The 25814-nt window shown below is 40.9% G+C and overlaps 1 protein-coding gene across 2 annotated transcripts in view; it reads left to right on the forward strand.

Moving 5' to 3' along the window:
* The window catches only part of gpc3 (glypican 3), a 334992-nt gene that overhangs the window by 218116 nt on the left and 91062 nt on the right, over positions 1-25814 (forward strand). For both annotated transcript variants that reach the window (XM_061928018.1, XM_061928019.1), the window contains exon 6: positions 2622-2733. In XM_061928018.1, coding sequence (XP_061784002.1) covers positions 2622-2733 — 112 coding nt within the window. The remainder of the gene's footprint in view (positions 1-2621; positions 2734-25814) is intronic.

Genomic DNA, 25814 nt, shown 5'->3' on the forward strand with positions numbered 1-25814 from the left:
GGAGTTGATGTCAGCATCTGCTTTGAGTGTCGCAGGATATCCACACATTCTTGCCATCTCTGTCGTAGCATAGCTTTCGTCGGTAAAGTGTGCGGAACAAACGACTGACCATTTCGTCTGCTTTCCCCACAGCCTCGTATTTTGAACAAATTTCGTCCAATTTCTTGCCACTTTCGCATCTTTGGGCCACTGGTGCAACTTGAATCCGTCCCTGTTTGTGTTGTTACACCCTCCGACAACACACCGACGAAAGTGAGAAAATGGGGGATTGCTTCCCAATGTGACGTCACGTTGTGAGGTCATCCCTCCGAGAGTGAATAATAGAAAGGCGTTTAATTCGCCAAAATTCACCCATTTAGAGTTCGGAAATCGGTTAAAAAAATATATGGTCTTTTTTCTGCAACATCAAGGTATATATTGACGCTTACATAGGTCTGGTGATAAGTTCCCCTTTAAGGAACTCAGGAAGCACCAGCATGGCTGCTACAGTGGACCACGGGTGAGCAAATCATACTGCAAGGCAAGCAACTATTGCAAAATAGCGTGTAGTGGAAAACTACTACTTACAGAATGTACATGCAGCATCTGACAAATCTTGCTGAAACCTCAGGGGTGATGGACGGCTGGGCAACGCTTGAAGAGCTGCAGCCTGCCACCGTAGCCCCCACTCCCTCCCCTCTGTTGCAAGTCTTGAGATGTATGTTGTAATATGTATATGTGCTTTGCTATAGTGGTTTTTTCCCACTCCAGACTGAGCTTCCTTAGGAGCCCAGTCTAGTTTGTATTTTTTTACTCATCCTCCCCCAGTGTTGACCTTTTTCCCCATCTTTTACCGGGCGCCTTGTGGCGACCCATCAGTGTTCCTGTTCTGTAACCCTGTACACGGTTTGTTAGTCTAATCTTGAATGGGTTTGTGCTGAAAACAAAGATTTTTGCACTTGTGCAATTACAATAAAGACCTACCTACCTACCTGAAAGACAAACCATCTTGACTGGCAATTAGGAACAGGTGACCTTCCTAATTGCCAACCAGGAACAAGTAAAGAACAGCACCCATTACAGGGGTAAAGTCACTGCATTAAATGCCAACAAAGGAAGTAGAACTAAGAAATAAGAGGCCAAACAGGAAAATATACAAAAACACAGAAAAATACAAGAAAAGTCCAAAACATGAAACATCCTTTTGTCACTGTTGTCATCGTGAAGCATCATGATGTGTCCTTTGTGACAGTGTTTCTTAACCATAGGGCGAGCGGTACTCATTGTAGTACACTTTTCCACCATTTATGGCTGTAATGATAATCTTAAACAAACAAGAAGTCTGCAGCTTAAGTCATAGAGAGGTTTCTTAAGCGCAAAAATTAAGACTAAAGTGGCAAAGCTGTATTTTCATTTTATTGACAGTTGAACAAACACATATTATTATTTATCATTAATTAGTTAGAACGGTGGGAGAGGGGTTAGTGCATCTGCCTCACAATACGAAGGTCCTGAGTAGTCTTGGGTTCAATCCCGGGCTCGGGATCTTTCTGTGTGGAGTTTGCATGTTCTCCCCGTGACTGCGTGGGTTCCCTCCGGGTACTCCGGCTTCCTCCCACTTCCAAAGACATGCACCTGGGGATAAGTTGATTGGCAACACTAAATTGGCCCTAGTGTGGGGATGTGAGTGTGAATGTTGTCTGTCTATCTGTGTTGGCCCTGTGATGAGGTGGCGACTTGTCCAAGGTGTACCCCGCCTTCCGCCCGATTGTAGCTGAGATAGGCTCCAGCGCCCCCCGCGACCCCAAAGGGAATAAGCGGTAGAAAATGGATGGATGGATAGTTAGAAGTGGGGCAGCACGGTGGAAGAGGGGTTAGTGCATCTGCCTCACAATACGAAGGGCCTGAGTAGTCTTGGGTTCAATCCCGGGCTTGGAATCTTTCTGTGTGGAGTTTGCATGTCCTCCCCGTGACTGCGTGGGTTCCCTCCGGGTACTCCGGCTTCCTCCCACCTCCAAAGACATGCACCTGGGGATAGGTTGATTGGCAACACTAAATTGGCCCTAGTGTGTGAATGTGAGTGTGAATGTTGTCTGTCTATCTGTGTTGGCCCTGCGATGAGGTGGCGACTTTTCCAGGGCGTACCCCGCCTTCCGCCCGATTGTAGCTGAGATAGGCTCCAGCGCCCCCCGCGACCCCAAAGGGAATAAGCGGTAGAAAATGGATGGATGGATAGTTAGAAGTGACATATTTTAGCATTGCATAATTTTATGTAAATTAAATTGTCATCAGTTCTTATGAGTCCCTTTTTTTTCCAGTATATTTGATCAGTATTTATTTTTGTATCCAGCCAGACCTAAGCTTTGATAAGAATGTGTGATTAACACACGGTTTCATATCATTTGACAAGGTTTATCCTATTAAAGTAAGTAGTTACAATTATTGAATACGATTGAAATCAAGAGTAAAATACTCATTCAGTGTTAATATTTGAGTGGGCATTTCTGTGGTGGAAAAGTTGGGCCCGAAAATTGGGTCAAAAAGGTGTAGAAGAACACCTGCATTATGATATCAGTGCCTTGTCATGTATTCATCCATATTTTGTCCAGCTGCATAAAGCATTGCTCTCACTCTCCTGTCAGGTTTTCCGGGCCCAGCCTCAAGCGCTCGCACTCAGGTTCTGAATCGCGGAGCAACAAGCCTCTGGAGCCTGTCATCAGTCAGATGATAGACAAACTCAAGCACATCAACCAGGTGAGCTGTGTGAAATTCATATAGGCTTTTAAGACATTGGATAGAGGTTGCAGGTCCCACAGGGGTCAGCGGAGGACAAGTGAACAAATGAGAATATAAATCAAAGACCATCGTTGGCAAGAACCTGCAAAAACCATTTGGGTCTCATCTGCGCTCTCATGAGACTCAGCAGTATGGTCAGTGTTGGACACTTGCAGCGGTGCTGGAGATTGTTTTGACATTCAGAAATTATTTGTAACATCCACCGTGAACCGCAGCTGTTTACAGGGCCGGAGCCCTATTTGTCAAACTGTCATCGCCATGGAAACACCTTTTGGTGAGCGCCTGGCAGGAAGCAGAAAATGCTTGCACGTAGGCTAGAAGTCAGTAGGCAGATGTGCAGTGTCTTGCACAGGGTCTGCTTCCCGGTGGTAGAACTTGTAGCTGTCGACGTGTTGAAGCCCCACAAACACACACACACATTTGCTTCAAGTGTGTGTGTGTGTGTGTGTGTGTGTGTGTGTGTGTGTGTGTGTGTGTGTGTGTGTGTGTGTGTGTGTGTGTGTGTGTGTGAGTGCAGGCCTGACTTGCGGATCACAATATGCTCTCTGCTTTAAACAACCTGAAAGATCCAAGGAGCAGCTTCCGACCTTCTCGGCTCCTCTGACAAGCAAGAGAAAATACAGAGGCTCGTGGTTTCCGACTGTAATTTTCTTTTTTTTAGCGGCATTACCTCATGCTTAGTCCTGCAGGACAGTCAGGCTTTAAACATCAGGGTTGGAAGTTTTCTTACTCCCTCTCTCCCACGCATGACTGACTCTATACTGTATTTGTCTTTCTGTTTTATGCCGAGTCAAAGGGTGACGTTGGTGTATTTTTAACACAAGGCTAAAAGTTGGTGACATTTTTTTAATCATTATGAAAACAGTTTCTTTAACCCCTAACCTTTTCAAGATGAATACCTTCTCTGTATTAGTGTTGGTAAAATGTCACTTATAAAATATATCCTTATTTCACTACATTCTTATAAAGCACACATTGTTTACCACAACTCTGCATTCTATTTGTGGTGCTGGGTTCCAAAGGGGCCGGGAGGGGTGCATGATGTCATTGCTTTACTTGCAGAGTTGGCCATGCCGCGTATGCATGTAATTGTATGGACGCTGTGTATAGCTCGGTTGGTAGAGTGGCCGTGCCAGCAGCTTGAGGATTCCAGGTTCGATCCCCGCTTCCGCCATCCTAGTCACTGCCGTTGTGTCCTTGGGCAAGACACTTTACTCACCTGCTCCCAGTGTTACCCACACTGGTTTAAATGTTACTTAGATATTGGGTTTCACTATATAAAAGCGCTATATAAATATACAAACCCTGTTTCCATATGAGTTGGGAAATTGTGTTAGATGTAAATATAAACGGAATACAATGATTTGCAAATCCTTTTCAACCCATATTCAATTGAATGCACTACAAAGACAACATATTTGATGTTCAAACTCATAAACTTTTTTTTTTTTTTGCAAATATTCATTAACTTAGAATTTCATGGCTGCAACACGTGCCAAAGGAGTTGGGAAAGGGCATGTTCACCACTGTGTTACATGGCCGTTCCTTTTAACAACACTCAGTAAACGTTTGGGAACTGAGGAGACACATTTTTTAAGCTTCTCAGGTGGAATTCGTTCCCATTCTTGCTTGATGTACAGCTTAAGTTGTTCAACAGTCCGGGGGTCTCTGTTGTGGTATTTTAGGCTTCATAATGCGCCACACATTTTCAATGGCAGACAGGTCTGGTTTACAGGCAGGCCAGTCGAGTACCCGCACTCTTTTACTATGAAGCCACGTTGATGTAACACGTGGCTTGGCATTGTCTTGCTGAAATAAGCAGGGGCGTCCATGGTAACGTTGCTCCAAAACCTGTATGTACCTTTCAGCATTAATGGCGCCTTCACAGATGTGTAAGTTACCCATGTCTTGGACCCCAATACACCCCCATACCATCACAGATGCTGGCTTTTCAACTTTGCGCCTATAGCAATCCGGATGGTTCTTTTCCTTTTTGGTACGGAGGACAGGAAGTCCACAGTTTCCAAAAACAATTTGAAATGTGGACTCGTCAGACCACAGAACACTTTTTCACTTTGTATCAGTCCATCTTAGATGAGCTCATCCCAGCAAAGCTGGCAGCGTTTCTGGGTGTTGTTGATAAATGGTTTTCGCCTTGCATAGGAGAGTTTTAACTTGCACTTAGAGATGTAGCGACCAACTGTAGTTACTGACAGTGGGTTTCTGAAGTGTTCCTGAGCCCATGTGGTGATATCCTTTACACACTGATGTCGCTTGTTGATGCAGTATAGCCTCAGGGATCGAAGGTCACGGGCTTAGCTGCTTACGTGCAGTGATTTCTCCAGATTCTCTGAACCCTTTGATGATATTACGGACCGTAGATGGTGAAATCCCTAAATTCCTTGCAATAGCTGGTTGAGAAAGGTTTTTCTTAAACTGTTCAACAATTTGCTCACGCATTTGTTGACAAAGTGGTGACCCTCGCCCCATCCTTGTTTGTGAATGACTGAGCATTTCATGGAATCTACTTTTCTACCCAATCATGGCACCCACCTGTTCCCAATTTGCCTGTTCACCTGTGGGATGTTCCAAATAAGTCTTTAATGAGCATTCCTCAACGTTATCAGTATTTATTGCCACCTTTCCCAACTTGTTTGTCACATGTTGCTGTCATCAAATTCTAAAATGAATGATTATTTGCAAAAAAAAAATGTTTATCAGTTTGAACATCAAATATGTTGTCTTTGTAGCATATTCAACTGAATATGGGTTGAAAATGATTTGCAAATCATTGTATTCCGTTTATATTTACATCTAACACAATTTCCCAACTCATATGGAAACGGGGTTTGTAATTCACTTCGCTTTACATTTTTACACAAATACAATTTTGTGGTCAGATGGTCATAAGGGAAAACATTTTTAATATTTTACCTGAATGCACAATATTTATTTGTTTAAAACGTATGGAGCTAAATTAGGGCGAAAGGTTTTGTATTTGAAAAAATGAGAGCGAGACACAGAAAAAGAGAGACAGACAGAGCGAGAGAGAGAGACGACGACAACACTAACTCCTCCTGCTTAGTCTTCTTATGCCCTGGCGGACAAGGTGTGTTAGGAAGCAAAGTGTTGGCAGGACTAGCTACATTTACAGGCAGTCCCATTACAAAATATGTATTGAGGTGGGTCAATTAGTAAATGAAAGGGAATATTTTAACAGTCTCACAACACACACTAATGAACTTGTATGATGATTTAAACATAGGACTGCACATTAAAGTAATAATCCTTTCAAAACGTCCTGCTCTGTCAGGGACAGATATTTGTAACAATATGATTTAAAGCAGAGCCGCCGCAGTGGACGCGAGCGCTATTTACCATGTGGATCATGTTTCATGATTGATGACGTTTGGCTTCTGCTGAAATGACAGAGCTCATTGTGTTGCAGACATTCAATCGGCACATGTGAGTTTGTGCACACATGAGGACATTGAAAGGTCTTCAAATAGATATTTACCTCCATTCCGCCTTCAGCTCCAAGCCCCTGGTTTTCTTTTTGTGTTGAGTTGAAAATGTTGGAAGAACATCTGATGAGAGGCTGATTGCAGATTTCATGTGCAGTGAAATTTTGGGATTTGGGATTTATGAGTCAGCTGTCAGCAGAAATATTTATACAGCAAATGATCGCTTTACAGGGGTGCGCAAAATAACAGATACGCCTTGCACAGTAATGCGGTCCAACCCAACAGTCTAGCAGGAAATAACTTTCTAATGTCCTAACCACTGCTTTGTTAGTACAGCCTCACATAGTCCTGGGCCATACGGCCTAAAAATAAAATTTCCAATTTTTTTATTAATTTTTTTTTGTACAAAAAACTAAATTTAAGATTTTTTTTCAGATTTTTTCCCTTGTTTTTTAAAGACACCAATGAATACAAAAAACAGAGAAAATTCAAAACAAGTTTTTCTTTTATCAGATCAAAGACTAGCAGTTTGAAATGATGATGCATCTCACTCTTAGCAAAATTCAAATGTGTATAATGTTCTTTTTAGGCAAGATATTAAATATGGAATCATTTTCAAGGAACTAAATAATAATAATAATACATTTTGTTTATAAGGCGCCTTTCTGGGCACTCAAGGACACCGTACAAAGTCAAAACAACAAAATCAAATTGGATAAAAACAACAACAACAAAGATAGAGAAGATAAGATGATTACAATGAATAAGCAGTCAGGAATAGGTGTGTTTTAAGTCTTGATTTGAAGAGGGATATTAAGTCTAAGTTACGAAGGTCTGGTGGTAAAGAGTTCTAAAGATGTGGGGCCGAGCGGCTGAAAGCTCGGGCACCCATGGTGGACAGTTTAAATAAGGGGACAGTGAGATGGATGGATGAAGAAGATCTTAGGGAACGTGAGGGCGTGGCGACATGGAGCAGGTCAGAGAGATATGATGGAGAGAGGTTATGGATGGCTTTGAAAGTGAGGAGAATTATTTTTAAAGTAGATACAATGTTTGATGGGTAGCCAGTGGAGTTGCTACATGCAGAACAGGGGTGATGTGCTGGATTGAAGGGGTTCTGGTGATTATCCGGGCTGCAGAGTTCTGGAGAAGCTGAAGTTTGTGAAGTGACTTGTGAGGGAGACCAAACAGGAGAGAGTTGCAGTAGTCCAGGCGAGAGGTGACCAGGCTATGGACTAGTATGGCAGCAGTATGAGGGGTAAGGGATGGGCGAAGATGATTAATGTTTCGTAGATGACAGTAAGCAGACCGGGTAATGCTGTTTATGTGGGCTTGAAAGGAGAGTGTGCTGTCGAGGATGATAGATTAAGAGCTTCCTCATCATACACGTTACTTTGTGTAAATGGTTGCACCAGAGTAAGCTGCTTTTTAGCGGGAGTTTGTCTGTTGTTGCAGTCTTGCTCGCCTTGTAAAGAGTTGCATTTCCCGCACTCGACTAAAACTTCTGTTTCAGATGCCCGAAAAAGTTTGTTGTTTTGCTGCTTTTTTTAAACAAATTGTGCAGCGTACAGTCATTTGTTCCACACCTGATGCCGCAAAACCAAACTACTGACAACACTTTTCTTTTCTTTGGAACAAACATCTCCCTTCCGTTAGCATTAACCGTGTTTTGCAAGGTGTGTGAATCTCCGCTAAGGAAGTAAAGAGGAGGGCGGAAGTTGAAGAAGCTATGGAAGTTCCTGGGGGCAAAAAGTGTGCCGGAGCAACAGGAGAAAAAAAAAAGATTTTTTTATGTTTTAAATCGTATGCAACAAAAAACTCAGATACTTGTGTCATACTTGCCAACCTTGAGACCTCCGATTTCGGGAGGTGGGGGGCGGGGGGCGTGGTTGGGGGCGTGGTTAAGAGGGGAGGAGTTTATTTTCATATGCATATATATATATATATATATATATATATATATATATATATATATATATATATATATATATATATATATATATACATACATATATATATATATAAGAAATACTTGACGAAATACTAAGTCAAGTATTTCATATATATATATATATATATATATATATATATATATATAAGAAATACTTGACTTTCAGTGAATTCTAGCTATAAATGTATATTTATTTTATATATATATATATATATATATATATATATATATATATAGTTATTATTTTATTTATATATATATATATATATATATATATATGTATATATATGTATATGTATATAGTATTTATTTTATTTATATATATATGTATATATATATGTATGTGTGGGGGAAAAAAAATCACAAGACTATTTCATCTCTACAGGCCTGTTTCATGAGGGGGGTACCCTCAATCGTCAGGAGATTTTAATGGGAGCATTCGCATACCATGGTTTATATAGGGCACAGAGTGGGTGGGTACAGGCTGGCCTAGGGGCGTGGTGATTGGTTCATGTGTTACCAATGGAGAAATACAGCAGCAGTAATCAAATGGTTCAACAACATCCAAGACAAACAACAGCACAACTTTATCTCCTTTGATATCGAGGAATTTTACCCTTCCATCACGCAAGACCTACTGACTCAAGCACTAGACTTTGCCTCAGACTACGACTCAATCACAGGCAACGAAAGAAACATCATCATCCACGCAAAAAACTCCATTCTCATCCACAACAATACACCATGGCAAAAAAAGAACAATGCAACATTTGACGTCACTATGGGAAGTTTTGACGGAGCAGAAACGTGTGAACTCGTTGGGAGTTTCCTCCTCTCCCAGCTCGCTAGCCTCAATCTGAACCTTGGTATTTACCGTGATGACGGACTGGCAGTGTGTCGCGCCTCGCCAAGGAGCAGCGAGAATACCAAGAAGCGCATATGCCAAATTTTCAAAGAGAACGGCCTACGGATAACGATTGAAGCCAACAAGCAAACCGTCAACTTTCTTGACGTCACTTTCAACCTGAGAAATAACAGCTACCAACCATTCACGAAACCCAACACAACACTCCAATACGTGCACCATGACAGCAACCATCCACCCACCACCACGAAAAGAATACCTACCGGAATCAATAAAAGGCTATCGATGCTGTCATCTAGCAAAGCTGAATTTGACCAAGCAACCCCCCCGTACCAAAAAGCCCTTGATGAAAGCGGATACAATTTCACCCTCACCTATGAACCCACGCCAGGAAACCAGCCAAAAAAGAACAGAAAACGAAACGGCATCATCTGGTACAACCCCCCATACAGCAAAAACGTCTCAACGAACATTGGACACAAATTCCTCAACCTGATTGACAAACACTTTCCCAAAGACAACAACCTAAGAAAAGTATTCAACAAGAACAACATCAAATTGAGCTACAGCTGCATGAACAATATACGACAAATCATCTCAAACCACAACAAAACAATTGCAAATGAGCCGTCGACCCCCAGTCAGAACGACTCCAAAACCAACAAAGCATGTAACTGTCGAAAGAAACCTGATTGCCCCCTCAACGGGGGATGCTTACAAACATCAGTTGTCTACCAATCTAAGGTAATACGCAAGGACATTAACACATCCGACACATATGTAGGATTAACCGAGGGTGAATTCAAAACCAGATGGAACAACCACAAGGCTTCTTTCAGGAACAAAAACCTGCGAAATACCACAGAACTCAGCAAACACATTTGGGACCTCAAAGACAATAATGTTGAATATTCAATAACATGGCAAATTCTTGCATCCAGCACACCTTACAATAGTGGTAATAAAAGATGCAACCTATGCTTGAAAGAGAAACTGTTTATTATCTACCGTCCAGACCTGTCATCCCTCAACAAGCGCAGCGAAATTGTAACAACATGCCGCCATAGACGGAAACACCTCCTAGGTAACACATGAACCAATCACCACGCCCCTAGGCCAGCCTGTACCCACCCACTCTGTGCCCTATATAAACCATGGTATGCGAATGCTCCCATTAAAATCTCCTGACGATTGAGGGTACCCCCCTCATGAAACAGGCCTGTAGAGATGAAATAGTCTTGTGATTTTTTTTCCCCACACATACATATATTGCGCTGTACTACGGTATCGAGCACTATTTTTTGGATAACCTTATTAAGACATATATGTATATATATATATATATATATATATATATATATATATATATATATATATATATATATATAAATTAAATTAAATAAATACTTGAATTTCAGTGTTCATTTATTTACACATATACACACACATAACACTCATCTACTCATTGTTGAGTTAAGGGTTGAATTGTCCATCCTTGTTCTATTCTCTGTCACTATTTTTCGAACCATGCTGAACACCCTCTCTGATGATGCATTGCTGTGTGGCACGCACAAAAGTGCTTTCATCAAATGCACTAGATGGCAGTTTTGTCCTGTTTAAGAGTGTCACAACATTGCTGTTTACGGCAGACGAACTGCTTTACGGTAGACAAAAACGTGACTGCTGTTGTTGTGTGTTGTTGCCGCGCTGGGAGGACCTTAATGAAACTGCCCAACAATAAACCCACATAAGAAACCAAGAACTCGCCCTCCATCATTCTACAGTTATAAAGTGATTGGGCAGGTACGCTGTTATATTGTGGGTTAGCGGACTCAGGTCCGCATGGATTTCGGGAGATTTTTGGGAGAAAATTTGTCCCGGGAGGTTTTCGGTAGAGGCGCTGAATTTCGGGAGTCTCCCGGAAAATCCGGGAGGGTTGGCAAGTATGCCTTGTGTGCATTATCCTTTCCATCCTTTGTAACTGAGCTACTGTGTGGAACAGTTTCCCTTGTGGATAATTAAAGTGAATCTAAGTATAAGTCTATCTTAAACCTTAAAGATGCTTTATAATCCTACAAAATGTTTATTGACCATATAGGTTTTTTTTCTGCTCTGAGTCAGCTTGTTGTAAACATCCTGGAGAAAGTGGCCTTGTTTAGTTAAAAGCACTTTTACAAGGTCTCAGCCTCCCCGCCCATTGGTGTTGGATGTTGCGGGGCTCGCAGCAAATGGACTAAATAAGACTGTGATATGAGCGAGGAGACCACAGCTCACACATAATTACTTTCATCTGCCCCAGATTACGCAGTGTGTATGAGGACTGGAGCTGCCAACAACACAGATAGCATGTGTAAACGTCCCTGGAAGTGGACCAGAGGAGCGCCATTCTGACTCTACATGGCACTGCTTCAGTCTCGTGATCTCCGACGCTGCCTTAAGTGTGTGCAGAGCTGCACGCCCAAGAATGTGGGCTTCACAGCCAAGACATGGGGCACAAAAATTATTCTCTTGTTTTCCAACAAAATTGGGGAAAACAAAAAAGTTCATCATTGGTTCCTCCAGCTGGCCCACTGTCTAGTAGCGACCCAATCAGAGACTAAGACACAGGTGTCAAACTCAAGGCTCGGGGGCCAGTTCTGGCCCTCCACATCATTTTATATGGCCCGCGAAAGCCTGGAAAAATAAAAAAAATAAAAAAATATATATATATATTTTTTTTTTTACTAAATGCATTCGTTCTTTCAATTTGGACAGAAAAAAAATGCATATTTTCAATTTTAATATTATCTGATCATGCCAATTATATTATTATATACTGTATTGCAAAACTATTTTTGTGAGATAAAAACAAATAGTTAAATATCTGCTTGTCACCTTTATTTATGTTTTTAAAGCAAGGTAAATAGTAAATGGGTTATACTTGTATAGCGCTTTTCTACCTTTTTAAGGAACTCAAAGCGCTTTGACACTATTTCCACATTCACCCATTCACGCACACGTTCACACAATGATGAAGTTATACATAAAATAAATCTAATAATCAAATGCATATGCATTTCGATTAATCATGATTAATCACAGGTTATTACCCGCATGCATAATATAAATTAATTTAAAAAAAATCGACCTTCTGAAAGCAGCCATTACTGCGATGTGGCCCTCAATGAAAATTAGTTTGACCATATTTTAGTCGACTCTGTTTACCAAGTCTTGGTCCACGGCGGTTCTTTTTAAGACTCTTATAGTCAACTTCGACATACTGTACATTTTGTCAACATTAGATTTAAGATGCGAAGGGGCCATTTTTATGAAAAAAACATTGTTATGTTCATAGTTACCGCCTGTGTCTTTACAAAAGTAGAATTTACATCTGTTACATTACTTTTTTAGATTGTCAGTTACACGAAGATATGCACATATACGCGTTGTGGCGATGGGAGAGAGAGAAAGATGTCAGTGGAATCACAATTTACTAATTTAAATACCGTATTTTTCGGACTATAAGTCGCAGTTTTTTTTATAGTTTGGCCGGGATCCAGTGCGACTTATATGTTTTTTTTCTTTTTTATTATGCATTTTCGGCAGGTGCGACTTATACTCCGGTGCGACTTATACTCCGAAAAATACGGTAGTTCTTTAACAGGGTTCGTATACAGAAAAGTTCGTATTTTGAAACAAATCCCTCCATAAGAAACAATGTTAACATGAATAATGGGTTTCACACTTGGCAGAAGTCCATATTTTAGTAAAAGTTTGTAGACTTTGAACACAATATAAAACGTTATACAGTACTGTATATCAAACAATTATAACATGGGGGCGATGGATCAACTTTCTATTTAATAACCAAACTAAAGAAACAACAACAAGCTGAACCGTCCCTCTTCCTATGCATCTGCCACACACACTGTCACTAGCCTTGTTTTGCACTCACAGTTTGAAATAAAAAAAAAATCCTCCACTTTAACAGCTAGGTCGCTACAAAGATTAGGAATAAAAATATAATCCACTTTACCACTTTAGGGGACAGTATCGACAATGCTGTGGATACTTCCTGAATTTTTAAAACCACACATCGCTTGTCCATTGCTTTTTTTGGACTCATGTTGAGCTAACAAAACTAGAACATGTTGTAAAAATGCTAAAAAACACTTAAAAACCACAATTAGCCCAGTAGCTAACCACAACAAGTTTGGCTGCCCCCGCACACAGTTGGTGGATGAAAGGTTTGTACACAGCGACAAGGTTCATACATCAAAGCATATTTATATTTGGTCTTTGGTTCGTTAATCAAAACTTTGTATAATTGGGGGTTCATAAATCGAGGTTCCAATAATATTTCTGCTGGTTTATTACTGGTTTATTTCTGCAATATTGTAGCAAGTAAGGATACTTGGTTAGAAATGACTAACCCAGTTGGTATGCCTTAGCTCTGGACGCTGCTGTATTAGGGTGCCTTCACACTTGTCAGTTTTGGTCCGTTTAAACCAAAAATACTAGCATCTATAAAACAGAATATACGGCCAAATGTGACCGTAAACAGGCGATGGCTGAGTGAAAATAATTTTGACAATCATCGAAAAATATCGATCTACATTCCTATCCTCACCAATGGTCATGAGGTTTGGATTTTTCATTTCATTTCATTTATTTATTTATTTCAGGCAATGACATAAAAAAGTACAAAGTTGACAACACATAATAATATAAATTAATATAGTGCAAAGGGTAATGTATAGTATGTAATGCATAATTGTCCAGTTTTGCTGGTAAAAGGAGTGGGAAGAAGATAATTTATTTAATCCCACCCCCAGTTCTCCATTCAGGGATTATTCACATGAGTGTCACTGTTACTTTGTTCAAGGATTATAATACAGATGTTGTATCATAGTGGCATTACCACAGGTAACAATAATTATTACACTGTAACAATGATTTGTATCAACAATGTAGGAATAATGAATATACCGACAATGGTAATAGACAACATAGCAATAATGGTAATAGACAACATAGCAATAATGGTAATAGACAACATAGCAATAATGGTAATAGACAACATAGCAATAATGGTAAGGAAACATTGAGCACATGTTAACACTTTGAGACAGAGTATAACAGCAGGTCAAATTATGGATTATTATTTCGGATTATGACCGAAAGGACGAAATCGCGGGTGCAAGCGGCCTAAATGAGTTTCCTTCGTCGGGTGGCAGCGTTGCCATTTGGGAGAAGCTCGGGGTAAAGCCGCTATTCTTCCACATCGAGAGGAGCCAGATGAGGTGGTTCGGGCATCTGGTCAGGATGCCCCCTGGACGCCTCACTGGGAAGGTGTTTAGGACACGTCCGACCTGTAGAACGCCACAGGGATGACCCAGGACATGTTGGGGAGACTATACCCCTATCTGTCTTGGAAACGCCTGGGGATCCCCCAGGAGGAGCTAGATGAAATGGCTGGAACTCTGGGCTTCCCTAAGGGCTGCTGCCCCCGCAACCCGACCTCGGATAATCGGAAGAAGATGTTTGGATGGATGGATCCGAAAATCCATCCATCCATCCATTTTCTACCGCTTGTCCCTTTCGGAGTCGCGGGGGGTGCTGGAGCCTATCTCAGCTGCATTCGGGCGGAAGGCGGGGTACACCCTGGACAAGTCGCCACCTCATCACAGGGCCAACACAGATAGACAGACAACACTCACATTTACACACTAGGGCCAATTTAGTGTCGCCAATCAACCTATCCCCAGGTGCATGTCTTTGGAGGTGGGAGGAAGCCGGAGTACCCGCAGGGAACCCACGCAGTCACAGGGAGAACATGCAAACTCCACACAGAAAGATCCCGAGCCTGTGATTGAACTCAGGACTACTCAGGACCTTCGTATTGTGAGGCACGTGCACTAACCCCTGTTCCACCGTGCTGCCGTGGATCCGAAAATAAGAGTTCAATATAAGCCCATGATCACTTCATTCATATGCATGATGCATTTTTTGGTGTGAACACTAACCAGAACGCACAAAGGTCATCTTTTTGCCTTTTGCCTTTTACTAGTCTAAAATTCTAAACACCCCCACCCACAGTGTCCACTTTGCTGCAGTGGTCTTATTTCATTTGTTTGCCCTTAGTCAAACAAATCAATGAAAAACAAAGTTTGGCATATAGCAGGTATGCTAGAAATGACTGAAAACACTGCAATATTCTTGCCAGACTAGAAGCTGGTGAAAGCTTGTCCTGCTATGTCTGGGTTTAGAATTTGACATATGTACATCATTTGAATTGTATGCTTTGTATGATTTATAGAACAAACTTTACAACACTCTTGAGGTTATTGTTTTGGTTGTGCACACTGAGCACTTAAAACACAGATCATCCCTTTTAAGCGTTTTGGACCCCTTGTGAGACCTATCAGACTCCCGCATGAAGTAGTCAAGTAAACACTTAATTACATTGTCATTTCAAAAAAGGCCTATCTGTATGAGACTCTACTTGTACTTTCTTCAAGTGTAAATCTTCTTGTTTTCTTCCTACGTTCCAAAGTGCAGTGTGACACGGCCCTGCAAAATGCGACGACGCAGCGGAAATGTGTCATTTCTCACATTGTCAGCATTGATTCGAGTATCAACAGTCAAGATGCTGTCTGGAAGGGGGGACCCAAAAGAAAACAGCGACGGAAGAAAATAATCTCGTATCCGTTTTCTCACGCCTAACACAGCTGATATCAAGGCTGAGCCGTATCCAAAGTTTAGCTTGATTAAGAGAAATTACTTTATTCTTCTGATATTTTTGTGTAAGCTTCCACGTTGTTGCTGTGTTAGGGCTTGTCTGTGAGCGCGGACGTGGTCAAGTAAACCTGAACGCAGCACATCTCCTCCATTGTGCAGATGCCATCGCATTAAACTTGCTGCCTGCGTCTGCACCGTGGAGGTTCCATCGTGAGACCTGGCCTATAGACAGCTCCTGTGTTTCAGACCAGTGCCTTAGATGAGAACATATTTTGATGATGTGTTCTTGTCCGGCAGTGATGAGCTTATTTTGCTCCACATCTGTTGAACTTCCCAGAGTATCATGTTTCTGCTCTCAACAACTAATCTCACAGGAGATGGTTGAGCTAGTGGCGAAATAGAGCAATTATGTGATTGGTCTTTGATTACAGAGTGTTCCCCTCTCATTTGTCGGATGAATTTGCAATTTAGGGGGTCAGACCTCCTGGGACTTCTTCTGACAAGCTATACTTGGCAATGTGACACTTTGTTGGAGAGATACATGGACAACACTATGCACATGAAAGAGTAGGATAGCTTGGCAACTTTAAATTGCTCTCTCATTAGCATCTTGGATTTATGTGTACACTTTTTAAAAGTTGGAGCCTCCTTTATCTTTCCATAGCTCCAGCTGTGCTGACTTGTGTGTGACAGACTCCAGCTATGTCGCCCTTCCCTCCTCCACCCCCGCCGCCCCGTCCTTCCCTCTAAAGCCCTCTAGATCCCCTCCTCCCCTTCCAGCTTCCCAGCCTAATTGAAGCCAGAACCTGGGAAAATCCTGCAGGTAGAACAGGAATCCAGGGTGGAAAATAAACCAGATCCTGAGTGCCAAAAATTCCATCACACAGTCTCACTTCCTCAGAGGCACCCGGCTGGTGTGTGCGTGACACCTTGTGCATGCTCTTGTGGAACACACACACACACACACACACACACATGCACATGCACACAGGATGGATGCATACTCTGCACTTTGTTTTTAGTCGTGCGATTACAGCAGCTCAATCATAAAGTAGGCGTGGACAACACTGCTAATGTTGATATCAAACTGATTATAATTGTCAATACTAAAACCAGTTTTTGACATTTTTTTAGCTCATTTAACAATTTTGTGATTTTACCTTAAAGGGGTCATATTGTGATTTTTTTTTTCTGTATTGAAAACACTTCCTTGTGGTCTACAAAACATGTAATGGTGGTGCTTTAGTCCAAATTTTGCATAGATGTTGTTTTACAGACCATCTTAAAGCCGTCTTATTTTCGTGCCATAGCCCTCCTCCAGGCCGAGTCCCCTTAGACCAGTGGTTCTCAAATTGGGGTACGCGTACCCCTGGGGGTACTTGAAGGTATGCCAAGGGGTACGTGAGATTTTTTTTTAATATTCTAAAAATAGCAACAATTCAAAAATCCTTTATAAATATATTTATTGAATATTACTTCAACAAAATATGAACGTAAGTTCATAAACTGAACATCAAATCAAGTAGGCTATTCCATTCATTACAATGCAACAATGCAATATTCAGCGTTGGCAGCTAGATTTTTTGTGAACATGTTCCATAAATATTGATGTTAAAGATTTATTTTTTGTGAAGAAATGTTTAGAATTAAGTTCATAAATCCAGATGGATCTCTATTACAATCCCCAAAGAGGGCACTTTAAGTTGATGATTACTTCTATGTGTAGAAATCTTTATTTATAATTTAATCACTTGTTTATTTTTCAACAAGTTTTTAGTTATTTTTATATCTTTTTTTCCAAATAGTTCAAGAAAGACCACTACAAATTAGCAATATTTTGCACTGTTATACAATTTAATAAATCAGAAACTGATGACATAGTGCTGTATTTTACTTCTTTATCTCTTTTTTTCAACCAAAAATGCTTTGCTCTGATTAGGGGGTACTTGAATTAAAAAACATGTTCAAAGGGGGTACATCACTGAAAAAAGGTTGAGAACCACTGCCTTAGACCGTGTCTCCACCCCTTCAGCCGTGTCGTATATCGGGAAGGGGATTCATATGGCCACAGTCATCACGGTTTACCTGACACGTGAAACGTGACGAATCGGTGAGGCGCGCTCTCTGCTTTAGCCGCTAGACGGTAGTAGATTGTTGAAAAGACCGACATGGTGGCGATGGTGCACCCATCTCACCCCGGACATAAACTTTTTGAACTGGTCCCCTTGGGCAGGAGATACAGGTCAATAAAATGCTGGACAAACAGGTTCAATAACACTTTCTACCCGAGAGCACAAGGCATAAAAAAGAATGACTGTGCATGTGAGCTGTGTGCTTGGTAGTTAGTTTTTTATGTATTATTTTTATCTATTTATCTGAGTACCATGTTCTTATGTTTGTTTATGTGTCATGAATTTGCACTAAATGAGTTTGCTTGCAATTTCCTTGTACAAGGACAAAGATATATTCTATTCTAAAATCGTAAAATGTGTTTTGTGGCAATTTCAACTTGGACCGCAGGATCAATTGCTATGCAGAATGACACTTTCCATCATTTTCAGCAGACTGCATTATAAAATGATTGAACCCTCACTTTCCTCTCCCGCCATGTATGGGGCCATATGAATCCCTTCCCTACTGTAGTTTTTTAGCGCTTCCATAAGGAGTCTACTGACAAATATGTTATAAATATACGCTACTTTTTATTAGCAGTGGCAACAGGATTTTGGCAAGCATGTGCATGTATGAGCCGGTCTGCCCCACAACAAGAGGATAGAGAGAAATAAATAACTTATTGACGACCACTTTATACTACAACTTAATAGAAATGGCGGATTCGCTCAGAGCTCTTCGGGTAAATCTCTACCTCAGGAAATATCCACACACGTCACTAAAGTCGCAAATTCCAAACGGCTCGTATGGAGAAAGTTTGGAAGAAGGCAAGATTCCAAATACACAAAAACAGGTACCAACATGTAAGAAAAGTGTGTTTTGCATAATACTGTAGGTCCCCTTTAATAAAAATATTTGTAATCAACAAATGTATTTGTTTGCAAAAATATAAAACATTGCAACCATACAAACAAAATAATAAAACTCTCCAAGGATTCATGGAACTCTACTTTAATGCCAGTAAAAATCAATTTTATTACAAAATTGCAAAATAAAGCCAATTGTGTAAAATAAGTCAACAAAAGCAATTATACTATTACTATTGTAGATTGGCTCTCCAAGGCCCTCTTCTGTCCAATGACTGACTGTATTCCCTCAGTTTTTATACAATATATACATTACTGCTGTCAAATTATTCCTTTTTAAATCAGAATAATCACTGTTTTGAATATGGATTAACCATGATTAATCACAGGCTATTACTTGCTTGAAAAAATTTACTAAAATGTGTTTTCAAATATTTACACACAAATGCAATTTTATTGTCACAATGTCTGTCACACAGGAACACTTTTTAACACGTTTTACTTAAATGTCCTTTATTTGCTTAAAACTTGGCAGCAGTTTTATCTGAAGTCCCGCTGGGGTTTATTTTACATTGAAACTTGCCAGCGAGCACACCAGTCAGTCTCTTCACTCATCTTTGCACTGACGTGTGCATTGACCTGATCACTGACCGGATAAGAACCCAGGCCGCCTTTCATGTAACCATCCGCGGTTAAGCTACAGGGACATGTGTGGTCCCAAAAAAATGACATGATTAATCTGCATAAAATACCTTCTGAAGAAGACTGCAGATGACCGTCGAAACATGTCAGGTAAAGATTCCATCTATTATCCCGAAAATATGGTCTGATTACAAGAAAATTTGGTAACACTTTAGTATGGGGAACATATAAACCATTAATTAGTTGGTTATTAACTTAGGGTTAGGGTTGAGGTTGGGGTTACGGTTAGGGTTAGGGTACGGGAAGACTCTTAGTTAATGGCTTACTGGTTGTATAATAAGGCCATGCAGATTAAGGTATTAATAAGTACTTAATAAGGAATTAATAAGTACTTAATAATGACTAATTAAGAGCCAATATGTTACTAATTTGCATGTTATTAAGCAACTAATTAATGGTTCATATGTTCCCCATACTAAAGTGTTACCGAACATTTGAAAGAGTATACATTCTTGTGATCATTTTTTAAACGTTACCTCATTTTTGACAGCTCTGATATAAATGTAACAATTTCAACAATGTAAGAATATTCACAACACAACAAAAAACCCTGATATTTATAATAATAAACCAGAAAAGTGAAAAAACATTGATCTCATCCGGCTTGTATCAATGGTTATCAATACTTTATTAGGCTCATGCAGCCACCTCAAAAACAACACTTTAATTAGTCTTTAATAGTGTGACCTCCACGCTGCTTTGCATGTGCATGCCTGTTATAATTAGAGGCGATATATAATAGAAATAAGAGTAACACTTTAGTATGGGGAACATATTCTAAGTAACAAAGACTTAATTGAGAGTTATTGGGACACTAGGGGAACATATTCTAAGTAACAAATACTTAATTTAGAGTTATTTAGTTAGGGTTAGAGGGTTAGGGTTGGGGTTAGGGTTTATAGCCGCTCTGCCCCACATCTTTGGAACTCATTACCACCAGACCTTCGTAACTTAGACTCAATATCCCTCTTCAAATCAAGACTCAAAACACACCTATTCCTGACTGCTTATTCATTGTAAATCTTATCGATCTTTGTTGTTGTTGTTTATATCCAATTGATTTTATTGTTTTGATTTTGTACGGTGTCCTTGAGTGCCCAGAAAGGCGCCTTATAAGTAAAAAGTATTATTATTATTATTATTATTATTATTATTATAATTGGTTGTATAATAAGGCCATGCAGAATAAGGCATTAATAAGTACTTAATAATGACTAATTAAGAGCCAATATGTTACTAATTTGCATGTTAATAAGCAACTAATTATTGGTGAATATGTTCCACATGCTAAAGTGTTACGAAATAAGCACGCGGTGGTCTTTCCTCCAGGGTGTGCGCGTACAATCAGACTAATAGACACCATGGGTGTGAGACGGGGCCCGCTGTTTTGTAAACTTGCTAACCCAGCCATCATGCGCCTCTCGCCAAAGAGGCAGTCTTCTGTTTGATGTTCTATAGCGAGGGTTCGTCTAGCGTTATTTAATACACCCCCTCAGGGCTTTCGTCCTCTCGCCCTCCTCGATTTTATGTAGGTGAATTGCATTGGTAGGAGGAAGAGGGCTTGTTATCCTGCTATATTTGTAGGCCATGAGGGTTGTTTAAATGAAGTGTGACACCTGGTGTAAACCTCTGAGGAGCCTGGGGGGGGCTGAGTTGTTTTCCTGGTCAGAGCGCCACACGCATGTTTGCCTTTCAGGCGGGCGGCTTCGGGCTTCATGCTAGGTTTAGGATTGGAGTTATGCTTCTTTGACTTAAGGAATCTAACAAACAGATAACCCCCCAACCCCCGTCTCAGACGTCCCCACATCCACATCTCCCCTGCTGGCTGGGAGGTCAGACAGAGCATGTGAGGGCTCTTTTCCTCCCAATTAGTCTGCCTGCTAATGAGGCCCAACCATCCCTTCTTGCACTGCCACCCATTCCTCCTTTTACCTCCACCCCTCCAAAGCCCGGGGGCTCCAAGTCAGGGTCGCCTCTCTGCGTGCCCACTCCCACACCACACCACACCACAGCCACGCCGTTGCGCTGGGTGTAATTACGACACGGCTCGGGTTATAAAAGTCCGGCGCCTACCTCACCACTCTGTTTTTCTTTCTGGCTTTTGGTTATCTCGGTCCAATATTTGTTCGGTAACACTTTAGTATGGGGAACACATATTCACCATTAATTATTAAAATGCTAATTAGTAACATATTGGCTTAATTAGTCATTATTAAGTACTTATTAATGCCTTATTCTGCATGGTCTTATTATATAACCAGTAAGCCATTAACTAAGAGTCTTCCCTCAATAACCTCAGAATTATTGCTTATTAGTAACTAGGGCTGTGAATCTTTGGATGTCCCACAATTCGATTCAATATCGATTCTTGGGGTCACGATTAGATTCAAAATCGATTTTTTTTTCAATTCAACATGATTCTCGATTCAAAAACGATTTTTTCCAGATTCAAAAGGATTCTCTATTCATTCAATACATAGGATTTCAGCAGGATCTACTCCAGTCTGCTGACATGCAAGCAGAGTAGTATATTTTTGTAAAAAGCTTTTATAATTGTAAAGGACAATGTTTTATCAACTGATTGCAATAATGTAAATTTGTTTTAACTATTAAATGAACCAAAAATATTACTTAGTTTATCTTTGTGAAAATATTGGACAAAGTGTGTTGTCAAGCTTATGAGATGCGATGCAAGTGTAAGCCACTGTGACACTATTGTTCTTTTTTATTTTTATTTTTTATAAATGTCTAATGATAATGTCAATGAGGGATTTTTAATCACTGCTATGTTGAAATTGTAACTAATATTGATACTGTTGTTGATAATATTCCTTTTTGTTTCACTACTTTTGGTTTGTTCTGTGTCGTGTTTGTGTCTCCTCTCAATTGCTCTGTTTATTGCTGTTCTGAGTGTTGCTGGGTCAGAACACGTTTCCACTTTGTATCAGTCCATGTTAGATGAGCTCAGGACCAGCGAAGCCGACGGCGTTTCTGGGTGTTGTTGATAAACAGTTTTCGCCTTGCATAGGAGAGTTTTAACTTGCACTTACAGATGTAGCGACCAACTGTAGTTACTGACAGTGGGTTTCTGAAGTGCTCCTGAGCCCATGTGGTGATATCCTTTACACACTGATGTCGCTTGTTGATGCAGTACAGCCTGACGGATCGAAGGTCACGGGTTTAGTTGCTTACGTGCAGTGATTTCTCCAGATTCTCTGAACCCTTTGATGATATTACGGACCGTAGATGGTGAAATCCCTAAATTCCTTGCAATAGCTGGTTGAGAAAGGTTTTTCTTAAACTTTTCAACAATTTGTTCACGCATTTGTTGACAAAGTGGTGACCCTCGCCCCACCCTTGTTTGTGAATGACTGAGCATTTCATGGAATCTACTTTAATACCCAATCATGGCACCCACCGGTTTTGGATTTGTATTGCATTGTTATGGTATTGCTGTGTATTGTTTTGTTGGATTGATTAATTCAAAAAAAAAAAAGAGATTTTTTAAAAATGAGAATCGATTCTGAATCGCACAACGTGAGAATCGCGATTCGAATTCGAATCGAATTTTTCCCACACCCCTGTTAGTAGCCCTAACCCAACCCTAACCCTTATATGTCCAAATAACTCTAAATGAAGTCTTTGTTACTTTAATAAGCAACTAATTAATGGTGAATATGTTCCCCATACTAAAGCGTTACCATTTGTTCTTTTCTTAATTAGTTGACCAGGAGGCGCATGAGTTTAAGAACAGCTGAGTCTTCTTGCTGACATCCCCGTCTTGTTGTCAGTGAGCACGGTCACATGTTCCTGTGTAACAAGATCTCCTCCGCCGCCACCCCCCACAAACCAGGTCAGGGGTCACACTTCCTGTTTCCTGTCTGCGCTAGGTCATCAGAGGGTCTCCATGTGAGGGTCAAAGACCTCCCTCCGTCTTTTGTTTGGGGCAGGCTCCTCTCTGGAGCTGTCAAAGTGTTTGCACTCCCCAAACTTTTATCATTTCCCCTCAAGGCCTTTTCATCCCTTGTTGCACTTCTTTTTTTTTTTTTTCCTGTGTGTCTGATGCTCTCTTCTCACTCGCTCGGGCCCACTGAGCGATTCATTTGATTTAATATTCTCAGTGTTTCCTCGTGTTTAGGAAGGCTTTAAATTGTCATAAACATCTAAAGCGCGTCAGGTCCGGCCTGGTGAAAACAAGAACCCCCAAAATTAAGTCACTAGCGCCCCCTATAAATTTAGAAGAAAAAAAAATGTGCCCGCCACCTGTTTGCAAAATCTTGACAGGGTTTGGTGGAGTCGTCTATTATGACAGGGCACACAAAAAAAGCCTTGAAAACAAACAATAAATTGGCCATTTTGATTTGAAGCTGACATTTTATGGGAAAACCATGTGTTCAACGTTTCCCTTGAACTTTAAAGGGGAACATTATCACCAGACCTATGTAAGTGTCAATATATACCTTGATGTTGCAGAAAAAAGACCATATATTTTTTTAACCGATTTCTGAACTCTAAATGGGTGAATTTTGGCAAATTAAACGCCTTTCTATTATTCGCTCTCGGAGCGATGACGTCACAACGTGACGTCACATCGGAAAGTAATCCGCCATTTTCTCAAACACATTACAAACACCGAGTCAAATCAGCTCTGTTATTTTCAGTTTTTTTCGACTGTTTTCTGTACCTCGGAGACATCATGCCTCGTCGGTGTGTTGTCGGAGGGTGTAACAACACAAACAGGGACGGATTCAAGTTGCACCAGTGGCCCAAAGATGCAAAAGTGGCAAGAAATTGGACGTTTGTTCCGCACACTTTACCGACGAAAGCTATGTTACGACAGAGATGGCAAGAATGTGTGGATATCCTGCGACACTCAAAGCAGATGCATTTCCAACGATAAAGTCAAAAAAATCTGCCGCCAGACCCCCAGGAAAAGAGAGCGCCTGAGGGTATGTCTACAGAATATATTATTTGATGAAAACTGGGCTGTCTGCACTCTCAAAGTGCATGTTGTTGCCAAATGTATTTCATATGCTGTAAACCTAGTTCATAGTTGTTAGTTTCCTTTAATGCCAAACAAACACATACCAATCGTTGGTTAGAAGGCGATCGCCGAATTCGTCCTCGCTTTCTCCCGTGTCGCTGGCTGTCGTGTCGTTTTCGTCGGTTTCGCTTGCATACGGTTCAAACCGATATGGCTCAATACCTTCAGTTTCTTCTTCAATTTCGTTTTCGCTACCTGCCTCCACACTACAACCATCCGTTTCAATACATGCGCAATCTGTTGAATCACCTAAGCCGCTGAAATCCGAGTCTGAATCCGAGCTAATGTCGCTATAAACTTGCTGGACAAGTCGCCACCTCATCGCAGGGCCAACACAGATATATATATATATATATATATATATATATATATATATATATATATATATATATATATATATATATATATATATATATAGTATATTGGGGCAGCACGGTGGAAGAGGGGTTAGTGCGTCTGCCTCACACGAAGGTGCTGAGTAGTCTGGGGTTCAATCCCAGGCTCGGGATCTTTCTGTGTGGAGTTTGCATGTTCTCCCCGTGACTGCGTGGGTTCTATCCGGGTACTCCGGCTTCCTCCCACCTCCAAAGACATGCACCTGGGGATAGGTTGATTGGCAACACTAAATGGTCCCTAGTGTGTGAATGTGAGTGTGAATGTTGTCTGTCTATCTGTGTTGGCCCTGCGATGAGGTGGCGACTTGTCCAGGGTGTACCCCGCCTTTCGCCCGATTGTAGCTGAGATAGGCTCCAGCGCCCCCCGCGATCCCGAAGCGAATAAGCGGTAAAAAGTGGATGGATGAGGGAGGGGAGGGATATTACTGTTCCTAGTATACATAAACGACTTGTCATCGGCATGCGACTGTAAATTGTTCTTGTTTGCGGATGACTCGGCCCTGCTGGTATCAGACAAGGACAAGTCACAGGTGGAGAAAATCCTCAGTGCTGAACTCTGTAGAACTTGCACCTGGTTCGCTGACAACAAGCTATCCATACACTTGGGTAAAACGGAATCCATCCTGTTTGGGTCCCACATCAACCTTTAGAAAGTCAATGACTTCACTATAAAAGGGGGTGACATTGTTATCACCAGGAAGGATGAGGTCACCTACCTAGGTTCCATTCTAGAGGCTAATCTTTCCTGTGATAAAATGGCAATCAAAAAGGTCAACCAACGAACGAGATTTATCTATAGAATCTCCTCTCTGGTCAACAAAAGCACCATGAGGATTCTGGCGGGGACTCTCGTTCAACCCTTTTTCGATTACGCATGCACCTCCTGGTACCCTAGCACCTCCAAAACCCTCAAATCTAGA

The sequence above is a fragment of the Nerophis lumbriciformis genome, linkage group LG35 (genome assembly GCF_033978685.3).
Source record: "Nerophis lumbriciformis linkage group LG35, RoL_Nlum_v2.1, whole genome shotgun sequence".
NCBI lineage: Eukaryota > Metazoa > Chordata > Actinopteri > Syngnathiformes > Syngnathidae > Nerophis > Nerophis lumbriciformis.